This window comes from Neophocaena asiaeorientalis, unplaced genomic scaffold (genome assembly GCF_003031525.2).
Source record: "Neophocaena asiaeorientalis asiaeorientalis breed wild unplaced genomic scaffold, Neophocaena_asiaeorientalis_V1.1 scaffold69, whole genome shotgun sequence".
NCBI classification, from domain to species: Eukaryota; Metazoa; Chordata; class Mammalia; order Artiodactyla; family Phocoenidae; genus Neophocaena; species Neophocaena asiaeorientalis.
Genome location: NW_020174373.1, coordinates 634,172 through 647,746, shown reverse-complemented (window position 1 = coordinate 647,746; position 13,575 = coordinate 634,172). Strand labels below are relative to the sequence as shown.

Sequence of the window (13,575 nt, the reverse complement as noted above, 5' to 3'; positions counted from 1 at the left end):
CGAAAAAAAAAAAAAAAAAAAAAAAAAATGCTCTCTGGGTGATACTATGATTCAGAGCCTCAGAGGACCCCTGCCATTTTTCCATACATAATGTCTTGCAGTCTACCAGAAATTAACCAGCATGCAGCCAGACAAGACCAAAGGCGTGAAAATCAAGAGAAAACGAAATCAAAGCACAAAATCAGATCCACACGAGACGCAGATGTATGGTGGATGGCACACAGACTGTAACTGAATGTGGAAAATACTTTAAATGATGGGACAAGTTGGAGAGTTTCAAGGGAGTACTGAAAACTCCCTCGTAAACATTTGGCGTTTATGTGGACTAAAAACACGATAGTTGAAATAAAGTGTGCAGGATGTGGGTTTAACAGCTGATTTAACAGCCAAAGAGAAGACTGGTTAACTGGAAAATAGGCCAGTAGACTGAAGCATGGGAAGACAGATGGGAGAAGTGTGTCACAGACACATGGGATGCGATGAAATTCCTACTGTAGATGTCACTGGAATCACAGAAGGATAGGGAAGTGGGAAGAGGAGAGAGACACAGACAGAGAAAGAATGGGCAGAAGGAATACAGTTTCAAGAAGTGCTACAAACCCAAATAGGGTAAATTCAAATGATAATAAATAAGTCATTATGATAAAAACCGGAGCCTAAGAGAAAGATGTTAAAAGCAGCCACAGACCAAAAAGACACATGACCTTCAAATGTATAAACGTAAGACTGGGAGATGAATTCTTGGAGAAATAATGGAAGTCAGATGATTTTGAAAAGCCTTCCGAGTGTCATTGTAAGGTAATTGCCAAGTAAGAATTCCATACCCTTGGTGGGAATATAAATTGGTGCAGCCACTACGGAGAAGAGGATGGAGATTCCTTAAGAAACTAAAAACAGAGTTACCATACGATCCAGCAATCCCACTCCTGGGCATATATCCAGAGAAAACTAATTCCAAAAGATACATACACCCCTATGTTCACAGCAGCACTATTTACAATGTCCAAGACATGGAAACAATCCAATCAACAGATGAGTGGATTAAGAAGATGTGGTACATATATACAATGGAATATTACTCAGCCATAAAAAAGAATGAAATAACACCATTTGCAGCAACGTGGATGCAACCAGAGATTGTCATACTGAGTGAAGTAAGTCAGACAGAGAAAGACAAATACCATATGATATCACTTATATGCAGAATCTAAAAAAAGGTACAAATGAACCTATTTACAAAACAGAAACAGACTCACAGACATAGAAAACAAACGTACAGTTACCAAAGGGGAAGGGGGGGATAAATTAAGAGTTTGGGATTAGCAGACACACATTACTATATATAAAATAGATAAACAAGGACCTACTGTTTAGCACAGGAAGCTATATTCATTACCTTATAATAACCTATAATGGAAATGAATCTGAAAAAGTATATATATATACATATGACTGAATCACTTTGCTGTACACCTGAAACCAACACAACACTGTAATTCAACTAGACTTCAATTTTTAAAATATACATATATACCATTTCCCAAGGAGGGGGGGGAAACCCATAGGATTAGAGACTCCAAAAATAGATCCACCTAGTAACGTGTGAGTATCTGACTGATGGCCAAGGAGACATGACAAAGCAGTGAAGATGTAACAGTTTTGACTGCAAACCATGCTGAGTTCATTACAGATCCACACGTAACAGTGATGTATGTGGACCCCAAACTCATTCATCACGTAACAGCAATTCCAGATCAATTATATACTTTAATGTAAAAAGAATAAAAAATCCATAAGACGTCAGAGGTGATTAGCTTTATGACCCTGATTTAGAGACAGATTTCCTAAAAGGTAAACAAAACCCACTACTCATATAGGAAACATTAACAAATTGGTCTAAACTAGGTACTTCTTTTCATCCAAGGATACCATTTAGAAATTAAACATAGCAAAAACAACCAACAACTTCAAAAAAACAAGGAAAGGCATCCCTAATCTTTCCACTAACTGCATTTCCCAACCCAAGAGGCTACAGGACAGGACACTTGGCTGAGAAGATAACAAACTGCAAAAATATTTATCTAACACATGCCTTTATATGGGAAATAAATGAGATATTCAATTTTTTTTTTTTTTTTTTTTGCGGTACGCGGGCCTCTCACTGCTGCGGCCTTGCGGAGCACAGGCTCCGGACGCGCAGGCTCAGCGGCCATGGCTCACGGGCCCAGCCGCTCCGCGGCATGTGGGATCCTCCCGGACCGGGGCACGAACCCATGTCCCCTGCATCGGCAGGCGGACTCCCAACCACGGCGCCACCAGGGAAACCCGAGATAATTCAACTTTTGAAAACGGAGACCTACTCCTGGACACTGCCATGACTATACATACAAAGGCTGCTGTTTGCAATAAGGATCCCAGATCCAGACACCCAGCTCTTCCGCAGTTACAGGAATTTATGAAAATAATCGTTTTTGTTTTGGTTTTTTGGACTGGTTCCAAATCCCCAAAATAAAGAACGCAGAGCGAATCATTCAATGGATGGCCGGTAGGTGGCAGCAATGCTGCATAATTAATTGCAAAGATGGCCTGGGAGTGTAAAATAATGAAATATACACACACACACACTGCAAAAAAGCACCCCTTCCTTATAGAAGGGCAAAGACCTTCTCATTTTTAGAGACACAAGCTAGGTGGCTTAAAACAATGCCATCATCAAAACATGTACAAACAATAAATACTGGCAAGCATGCAGAGGAAAGGGAACCCTCCTGCACTGTTGGTAGGAATGTCAACTGGTGCAGCCACTGTGGAGAACAGGATGGACGTTCCTCAAAAAACTAACAGTTGAGCTACCATATGACCCAGCAAGCCCACTCCTGGGCATAAACCCAGAGCAAACCATAATTAGAGAAGACACATGCACCCCTATGTTTACTGCAGCACTATTTATAGTAGCCAGGACATGGAAGCAACCCAAATGTCCATCGACAGAGGAATGGATAAAGAAGATGTGGTGCATATATACAATGGAATATTACTCAGCCATGAAAAAGAACGAAATAGTGCCATTTGCAGAGACATGGATGGACCTAGAGACTGTCATACAGAGTGAAGTAAGTCAGAAAAAGAGAATCAAATATCGTGTAATACCGCTTCTATGTGGAATCTAGAAAAATGATACAGGTGATCTTATTTGCAAAGCAGAAACAGAGACACGGATGTAGAGAACAAACTTATGGTTATTGCGGGGGAGGGGAGGTGGGGTGGGATGAATTGGGACATTGGGATGGACATACATATACTACTATATGTAAAATAGATCACTAATGAGAACCTACTGTAGAGCACAGGGAACTCTACTCAAGGCTCTGTGGTGACCTAAATGGGAAGGGAGTCCAAAAAAGAGGGGATGTATGGATACGTAGAGTTGATTCACTTTGCTGTACAGCAGAAACTCACACAACACTGTAAAGCAACTACGCTCTAAAAAAAATTAGTCTTAAAAAATGGACACAAGAATTGTGCTCTGGTGCTTTTGAACAGGAACAGTCTACCGTACAGTGTTCGGGGCTGCACCTGGCAAAGAATCAACCTTCAACAAGTGTGAAAAACAGAACAAAAACATCCAGTGCAGACTGATGACATGAACAGTCCTGGAGGTCAGAAGTCCACGCTGGGTCTCACTGGGCAGGTGTCCTCGGCAAGGCTGAGTTCCTTCTGGAGGTTCTAGCCAATGGCCCATTTCTTCGCCTCTTCCAGCGCATAGAGGCACCTGTGGCTCCTGTACACCTTCAAAGCCAGAAGCTCACATCTTCCCATCGCTCCCCGTCTCACTCCTGCTTCTCTCCCATCTCGTCAAGCTTCCTTTCGCCTCCCTCTTAGGAGAACCCTTGTGATGACACTGTGTCCCGCCCCCGGATAATCCAGGACCACGTCTCCACGTCAAGGTCCTTAACTCAATCCCGCCTGCAAAGACCCCGTCTCCATATAAGGCAGCATTTCCAGCTTCCAGGGATTAGGACGTAGCCGTCATTGGCTTTACCGTGACGTGCAATTTTGCCACTTTCTCTAAAGAAACTCAGGAGACCCTAATACCACAGAGCAAACTGAAGACAGGCTCCTCCCGTCCCCCCAGCCCCTCCCCGGAACCCCGGGGAGCACCCTCTCTGCTTCATCTCGCGGGGAAACCAGCATCTGTGTCCCCATCGCACCGGTGCGAAGAGCACGTACTTACATCTTCTGGAGGGCATGCGTCAGGCAAAGCGGGAGTCTCCTCCACCACCACCATGGTGCTCTCAGGCCAAGGCTGGCGGGACCCCTCCGCCCAAATGGTACCCTCAGCAGTGGGCGTTGAACTTGAACAAGGCACCCCAGCGCCCCCGAGGTGAGTCTGCAAGAAAAGGTATTCACATTTAGCAAGGTCTTCCTGACATCTTTGCCAATCTCCCGCTGCCCAACCCCTCCCCTATGTGGCCAGTGGTCCCCAGTGCCAACATCCGTGTTCACGTTACTGCTCCAGGTGAGAAGGACCCCCAGGCACAGGGTCCCTAGACTGCTCTCCACGTTTTACTGCTTAGAACCACCTGACTAGGTCTTATTTTCCTTCATAGCCAACCCAGTACCTACGATACTGCTTTGCAGAAAAGAACAGCAACTTCCTATCAAGAATCGAATAAACTCCTACTCACCCGTGTCGCATGGTCAGAGAAAGCTTTAGTTCTCTTGAAAGGCAGCACCCAGCTGCACCGAACAGAAACCACAGTAAAAACGCTAAAATATGAACTCGTTTCAAGATCCCAATGCAAGCATCTGTGGACACCGCACTCTGTTGTACCAATACATGCACTAATCAAAAACTGACCAGGAAATAAAATTTCCTGGGACCTTATTTTAAAAGGACTTTGGCAAGGCAGGTGCCTCCCTGTTAAGTCCACTGCAGAGGGACTTCCCTGGTGGTCCAGTGGGTAAGATTACGCGCTCACAACGAAGGTCGCGCGCCTAGAGCCCGTGCTCCGCAGCCAGAGAAGCCACCGCAATGAGAAGCCCGCGCACAGCAACGAAGAGTAGCCTCCTCTCGCCGCAACTAGAGAAAGCTTGCACACAGCAACGAAGACCCAACGCAGCCAAAAATAAAAATAAAATAAATTAAAAAAAAAAAAAAAAAAAAAGAAACCACCTCCGAATGCTACTTCAATCGAGGAGGGAAAGTGGAAAATGCCCCCTCCAATGACATTTGTAATCAATCATCTTTAGCCACTTAATCTGTGACTGGCTCTTTCTCTGATGAAGGTGGCTAATTTAAATAGTTATTTTTATGCATCAGCCCTGCTAAATCACAGCAGCAATTCTGCTTATGAAACATTTATGGTTTTACACCAAAAAAATAAATAAATAAAATGTTGCCTGCCTCTTTCGGCATCCACCTGCATTAAATATAGGATGTAGATGCAGAAGGAAAACTAGCACAAGACCTAAAGTTTGGCTGGTCATTAACTTCCAACTATGGTCTTTCTTTCTTGCGACGAAATGACGTATCTTTCCTTGCCTGATCCCTTCCTGGTGTGTATCAACATTATTTACTATCTTCTAATTCCGTCCTTTTTTAATGAACATGTCTATAAACATTGAACTTTTTAAAAACCTTATTTCTTTCATTAATGTAGGCCTTGACAGATTTTTTTAAAATATGTAACTTGGTTAGGAACTCCCTGGCGGTCCAGCGGTTAGGACTCTGCACTTTCACTGCTGAGGGGGTGGGTTCAATCCCTGGTCAGGGAACTAAGATCCTGTAAGCCAAAAAAAAAAAAAAAGAATTTGGAATAAAAAGTGACATTTAAAAAATAAATAAATAAAAATATAACTTGATAATTGCTTAAGATATCCTAAATCTGTCTTTCCTAAAACATAAAAAATGAGAAGAGGGACTTCCCTGCAGGCACAGAGGTTAAGAATCCACCTGCTAACGCAGGGGACATGGGTTCGAGCCCTGGTCCGGGAAGAGCCCACATGCCACGGAGCAACTAAGCCCGTGCGCCACAACTACTGAGCCTGTGCTCTAGAGCCCGCGAGCCACAACTGCTTAACCCGCACACCTAGAGCCCGTGCATCGCAACAAGAGAAGCCACCGCAATGAGAAGCCCGCACACCGCAACGAAGAGTAGCCCCCGCTCGCCGCAACTAGAGAAAGCCCGCGTGTAGCAACGAAGACCCAACGCAGCCAAAAATAAACAACTTAATTAATTTTTGAAAAAGAATAAAACCACTTATTAAAAAAAATGAGAAGAGACTCCAAAAAAAGAGAGAGGAACGTGTATTTGAAGAAAACCCACAGGTGTGGATCACGGAGAGTTTATCCCTGGTCTGAACTCTTGGATGTCAAGGGTATTGTGTGCTTACTGTGTGTCCTGGAGATGTCTGTTCGTCCTCGTGCCGGATATTTTCATAAAGAGGCAGAATGCTGCGGTGGTAAATCCCCCACCAGAGGTTAAGGAAGGACGTCTGATGCTGGCTGACAGACCCAGAGCCCTCCTCCAAAACGGAGCCCGTCTGGGGATCGTACTTGTAGTTCCAGGGCTTCGAGGACCCCAAAAAGTGGACCACCTTCGCGCTCGAGCCGAATCTGAGGAGGAAACACAAAGCATCCGGCCTTCCTCTTGGAAGTGACCACACACAGAGAGCCTGTGACAACCACAGGACTCATCACAGACAGCGGGACGTAAAGATGCATCTCAACGAGTTATGGACGATCCTGTCATTAACGACCACCTAGACTTGCAGTAAAAATAACTGCTTCATCAATCCACGTTTGCAGCCTTTCATTTTCCACAGACCAAGAAACATAATCATAACTCACTTGGGATGTTCCCCAAAACGGGAAGAAGAAATCAGGAGTCTTTTAGAAAGATGGGCAGTACCGTAGCCCAAATCACCTTATCCTGAAAACGATAAAAACTTTAAAACACTGATTTTATAGTAGATAACGCAAGCTGCAGACCAGAAAACTGGCTTCTTGTACAAGATGGTGAATTTTACCCTCTCGACCTTTTTTTTTTTTCATTATCACCACTCTCACCAACCTCGAAACTTTTTAAACAATTTTTTCTTAATTGCTTTCCTATGAAATTTTAATATCATATTTGCCCTGTTATATCTACGTTCTGTAGGTACAGCCGTGCTTTTTACGTTAAAAAGGATATGATGGCTTTACACCCCACAAACCAGTGTCTGCCTCCTTGCGGGCAGTGCAGTCCCTATTATAAAAGCACGCTCAAAATCTTCTCAGATTTTCCATTTTCACTTATAACAATGTCCCCTAGAGCAGTGGATCTCACACATTTGGTTCTAGGACCTCTTGACATTCTTACAAATCACAGAGGAACAAAAGATGTTTATTCATGTGGATTCCATCTGTCCATATTCACCGCAACAGAAGTTAAAACTGAGAAATTAGAAAACCCATGTAGCAACTCACTAAAAAACCGTGGGCCCATTATATGTTAACATAACTTTTATATTTTTCATAAAGTGTAACTATAACTATATATTACTATATGTCTTCTAAATGTGTAAAAAGTGACATCTTTCATATTTCTTCATAAAAATATAACTATATTTTTTAAATATGTAAAAAGTGACATCTTTCATATCTCTTCATAAAATATAACTTATATAACTATATTTTTTTAAAATGCATAAAATGTCACATCTTTTGTATCTTTTCATAAAATATAACTATGTAACTATATTTTTAAAAATTTGAGTGACACTGCCTATTTTACGAGGAGACGGTAGGTTTCTCATATCTGCAACTGCATTGAGTGCAATGCTTTTTATCACATCACGTCATGGCGTTTCTGTAAAATCCCACTGTCCAATTACGAGAAAACAAGAGTGAAACGATGAAAATGACATGTTAGAATTAATTTTTTAAAAGTCACTTTGATTTCAAAGACCCTTGAAAGAGGGGCGGGGAACCCCTGGGGGTTCCCTGGGCAACACTTTGGGAACCAGTCTCATTAAGCCTAGCTGCCTTGATTACCTATCATGTAAGGCAATAAATAAGCCAGCAGAAGGATGATCTGGGTTTTTTTTTCCCTTCAAAATGCCAAAAGGTGCTATCAGATTCTGAGAGAGGATGGTTGACCAGGTATAGAAGAATTGGGCTTGGCATGAAACTTACTGTTTGAAAGCAGGGCTGTAGGTGTAGGCCGTGTTGCTACTCAAGTTATAAATGAATGGCAAGTGTTTCTGGATGTCTGCTGTGGACCAGTTACTGAAGAAACTGTTCAACAAGCCTTGGTCTGCCCCTAGAGAGTTAACAAACAGCCAAAGAAGTTAATAAAGAATGGTATAGTGCACCAAGAGAATGCAAGACATCTTTGAAGACATAATGGAAAGACACTGGTATCCCAGCGCACAAATTACATTTCCTCTCTCAACCCACGAAAACATGGTTGTTGTCTCAAAAGTGACTGATAACCCACACCATTCATTTAAAAAGTGCATAGTCTCGGGACTTCCCGGGTGGTCCAGCGGTAAAGCATCTGCCTTCCAATGCAGGGGATGCGGGTATGATCCCTGTCCGGGAACCAAGATCCCACGTGCCATGGGGCAACTAAGCCCACGCGCTACAACTACTGAGCCCGCACACCTCAACGAGAGAGCCCATGTGCTGCAAACTACAGAGCTCATGTGTTCTGGACCCCGCACACCACAATTAGAGACAGGAAAAAAAAACACAAACGCCACAACTAGAGAGAAGCCCGCATGCCGCAAAGAAGAGCCCACACCTCAACCAAAGATCCTGCGTGCCACAACTAAGACCCAAAGCAGCCAAAAAAAGAAAATAAAATGAAATGACAATAAAAAGTGCATAGTCTCTCCAGAATTCTCCACCGATGGCGCAAACAATTAATAATAAAATCGCACATTGTCTCCAAAATTCTCCACTCCTCCCCAGGGAATTCTATCTGGTATTGACAATCGCCGTTCCCATCATTTTTGCCAACTTTGTTACCTCGTCCTTACCTAGAAGGAGTTTTTCTATCAATGTTGACTATTATGTTGTTATTGAGGTATAGCTGCTGTAGAATAGTATGCAAGCTATAGGTGTATAAAACAGCGATTCACAATTTTTTAGACATTATACTCCATTTATAGTCATTATAAAATCTTGGCTCGGTTCCCAGTGGTGTACACTATGTCCCTGTAGCTTATTTTATACCTAATAGTTTGTACCTCTTAATCCCCTATCCCTATTCTGCCTCCCCATCACCACTGATAAACACTCATTTGTTCTCTGTATTTATGAGTCTGCTTCTTTTTTGTTATAGTCACTAGTTTGTTGTATTTTTTAGGTCCACATATAAGTGATACCATACAGCACACAGCATTTGTCTTTCTCTGTCTGACTTGTTGCATTTAGCATCCTGCCCTCCAAGTCCATCCATGTTGCTGCAAATGGCACTATTTCATTCTTTTTCATGGCTGAGTAATATTCCATTGTGTGTATACCACATCTTTTTTATCTACTCATCTGTGGACATTGATGTTTCTTCAATAGCTTGACTACTGTAAATAGCGTTGCTATGAACACTGGGGTGCACGTGTCTTTACAAATGAGCATTTCTGGGCTTTTTTTGGATATATGCCCAGAAGTGGAATTGCTAGATCCTATGGCAGCTCTATTTTTAGTTTTTTGAGGAACCTCCATCCTGTTTTCCACAGTGGCTGCACCAATCTACATTCCAATTTTTCAATAGTCTACCATTTTCTTTCACGTTACAAAAATTCTAGTATTTTTCCCATCTACTAATGCCTCTTCAGGCAAGTCTCTGGTTTCAGTTCATTCTCCCCTTTATTCTATATCGGGGTTGGCCAACGAAGTCTTGCACCCATTTTTGTAAATAAAGTTTTACTGGAACACATCCACGCTCATTTAAGTCCTGTCAATGGCTGATTTCAGCCTACAACTACAGGGATAAGTATCTGTCACAGAGATGATACGCCCCGCGATGCTGAAAACATTAATTACCCGGTCCTTTTTTACTTTATTTTGGCTGCGCCGCGAGGTTTGCGGGATCGCAGTTCCCCAACCAGGGATGGAACCCGTGCCCCCTGAAGTGGAAGTGCGGAGTCCTAACCACTGGACCGCCAGGGAAGTCGCCTATCGGGCCCTTCAAAGAAAGGTTGTCCACACATCCTATGGGATCAGGACTGAGGAGCTCTCCCTTCTACCCATCGAAGATATTTTCAACGGTCCTCTCTACCGTGTACTTACTCACTTACATCTTCACCTCTTCCTGCACTTGTTCTTCAAGCCCCAACTTTAACTTGCCACTCACAGATACGGGGTGGTGAGGACTATAGCCGTCGGTGGGCCAGAGGGATGCGTTCAGGCCCCATTCTCTCCCACAAACGTCCAGCTGCCCTTCACCTACCGTCAAAGCTGCCGTGGTTGGTGGCATGCTGCAGCAAGAGGCCATGCGTCTCCAGGGAAGGTTGGAAGACAAATACCCCGCTGTTGAAGCAGTCCGGCCATCCGGGATCTGGGGCCGCAGAAAGCTCTCTCCTACTGAAGAGCTCATCGATATTGGACAGCACCTGGAGCAACAGGGGGGACCCGTACGATCGCACAGGGAAGAACCAATCTGACCCCATATGAGACCTGTTTCTCTTACTTTAACCTCTGTATTCTACTGCTTTTGCTGGAAGTTAAACACCAAAGGGAGGTTGCCCATAAGCTTAAACAATACATAATGGCCCATCTCCGGGAACCCTGCCTCCGGTGCAATGAGTGTTAAGCTAAAATACCTCTGTTTCGCTCACAGGAAAACCTCATCGGGCCCACCTGTGAATGGCTGCAAGAAGGAAGAAATTCTGACCAGTAGCAGGACTTCAGCCCCTCCCCTTCTAGTAGAAAAGCAGCTTGAATTCTAACTCAGGGAAGATGGGTCTTTGGGACACGAGTCCACCATCCTCCCGGTCTGCTGGCTTTCCGAATAAAGTCATTATTCCTTGCTCCAACACCTCGTCTCTCAATTTACTGGCCTGTCTCGTGTGGTGGGCAGTACAAGCTTGGACTCAGTAACAGTGACGCTTCTCTGAACCTCTGGGGCACAAGTGAGAAATGCAACAGGAACTTCACAATGGGCCAGACAACGTTCAGTGATGGGAAACTTATACCCAATTTTTTGACTGACTCTCTTATTTTTTTTATTTTTTTGCGGTACGCGGGCCCCTCACTGTTGCAGCCTCTCCCATTGTGGAGCACAGGCTCCGTACACACAGGCTCAGCGGCCATGGCTCACGGGCCCAGCCGCTCCGCGGCACGTGGGATCTTCCCAGACCAGGGCACGAAGCCGCGTCCCCTGCATCGGCAGGCGGACTCTAATCCACAGAGCCACCAGGGAAGCCCCTGACTCTCTTCTTTTAGACTTATATTCAAAAGAGAAGAGTGTGTGTGTAAGATTGCTCCCTGGTTTATTTCAAGGGTTTGAAGTAACACCGTCACTGAAATGCAATTATCACCTCAAGGTTCTTAAGATCCTCCATGGAATGCTCTTAACTGTATATATTTTCTTTCCTCTAGCAAATGTGACCTACAAGACTGGAAATCCATAAACAGAGAGGTCTGCAAGTCAGTATCATATAATCCACTGTCTTCGAGAGCTTGACCACCAACAGCAGTTCTCTCCAACACCTACCGGCTTTCTGAATTGTGCTGTTTGGGAAAGAAATTACTCTGATTACGCACTTATTATTTTCCTCTCCACCCCCGTTTTCCTACAGAGCTGCTTTTGCACAACCAAGACAAGCTCGAATGTATCTCTGACACTCCAACCTCATTTTACATTTCAACTTTCCAATGGCTGTTTACAAAAGTGCCCATCCTGGGCTCCTACACCAAAGGTAACTACCCCAAATGACAATGGGGGATGCCACAGCTTCAGAAGACAGGTGGACCAGTCCCTTCAGGATTCTATAATTCACGGTACAATCAAGGAAGAATATTTCTCTAATATTTCACTTCGTGTAGATGAAATAATGTGATCACAAACCCCTCCTCGGGAAGGAACATGCCTTCAAGTATCCCAGTGTCCTCAGCAGGGTCCACTGCAGTAGGTGTGTTCTATCTGATGTTGATCGACTAAACGATGTTGGTGATAGTGATGGACGTTACCTGGTGGGGATCCACCGGCACGAGCTAGCAGCTTGCTTAAGGAGGGAGCAGCATGGTCTTTGTCGGGGGTTCCTCAACAAGTGGAGGGTCTGGTCCTTGCTCTCCCTTGTACTCACCAGGGTGTCTGCATCCAAGAAGACGCACTTGCTATAATGGGTGAGTGTCCAACAGTGAAGCTTGGTGAGGGTGACTCCGAGCTCAGGTCTCTTCAGAAAGGCCAGGTGGATGTAGTCTACACTGTCTATCAGGTTCACCTCGATGATCTCATCAAACACGCTCGAGAGGATCACCCTGGAAAAGACATGCCAAATCCCAGAACAGCCCACCATCTAACATGAGACATGCTGTCCCTTGCTGCTGCAGTCTTCATACCAGACTTTATTTTCCCCACGTGGGTCTCGTGGCTTTGCCCACAATTCACTCGCGCTTAACACTTAGGCAAACGTGAAAAGCAAGACATATTAAACCATCTTAACACAGACTGATTCGGGTCAGCTCTTAGGAAGGTACTTTCTCTTTCTAAAGTGCATGGGCAGCGAGAAGGGAAGGCTGAGTAGGTAGAAACCAACAGAAGATCTCCATCAGTTTTTACTTTACATATTCAAAACCTACATTGCTCGTTGCATACAAGTTTGAGACTCAAATTTTGAAAGAATGTACATTTCATCAAAATGAAATGTGCCTCTGTTCCATTAAAAATTTTTTTTTGCTTCGGGAGGGAGGGAGACGCAAGAGGGAAGACATATGGGAACATATGTATATGTATAGCTGATTCACTTTGTTATAAAGCAGAAACTAACACACCATTGTAAAGCAATTATACCCCAATAAAGATGTTTAAAAAAAAAAATTTTTTTTTGCTTAAATTCTACTTCATTGTTGCCTGGAATATCTTTGCGATGACAAAAAATTAAGAAGGTGCTAGAAAAAGGATGGGGGCATGTCAAAAGGATACAGTAAGTCAATCAGGAGGAGGTCCCAGTAGCCAAAGCTGACGCAATTTGGGCAAGAAAACAGAAACAAACCCAGGGCCTTCCCTGGTGGCGCAGTGGTTGAGAGTCCGCCTGCCGATGAAGGGGACACGGGTTCGTGCCCCGGTCCGGGAAGATCCCTCATGCTGCGGAGCGGCTGGGCCCGTGAGCCATGGCCACTGAGCCTGCGCGTCCGGAGCCTGTGCTCCGCAACGAGAGAGGCCGCAACAGTGACAGGCCCGCGTACCACCAAAAACAACAACAACAAAACCTAAAGTATAAAATTAATATTCACGGATCCATACTGATATCACGAGTGAATACATAAGTAAATGGGGTAAAAGGGGTAGCTCTTCCTCCCAGAAGAATTCCAAGTAATAAACGTAGAAGGAATGAGGGAAAGAGAAAAATCACCATTAGATG

General features: G+C 44.1%; 1 protein-coding gene across 3 annotated transcripts in view; it reads right to left on the bottom strand.

Moving 5' to 3' along the window:
- Positions 1-13,575, bottom strand: part of GYG2 (glycogenin 2) — a 31,051-nt gene that overhangs the window by 10,576 nt on the left and 6,900 nt on the right. For 2 of the 3 annotated variants that reach the window (XM_024756288.1, XM_024756289.1), the window contains exons 1-6: positions 12,298-12,450; positions 11,605-11,722; positions 10,440-10,602; positions 8,180-8,306; positions 6,397-6,619; positions 4,235-4,390 (exon numbers count right to left, since the gene is read on the bottom strand). In XM_024756288.1, coding sequence (XP_024612056.1) covers positions 4,235-4,390; positions 6,397-6,619; positions 8,180-8,306; positions 10,440-10,602; positions 11,605-11,722; positions 12,298-12,311 — 801 coding nt within the window. In that variant the 5' untranslated portion in view covers positions 12,312-12,450. Of the gene's footprint in view, positions 1-4,234; positions 4,391-6,396; positions 6,620-8,179; positions 8,307-10,439; positions 10,603-11,604; positions 11,723-12,297; positions 12,473-13,575 lie in introns of those variants that run through there. The other variant, XM_024756290.1, reaches the window with a different exon arrangement.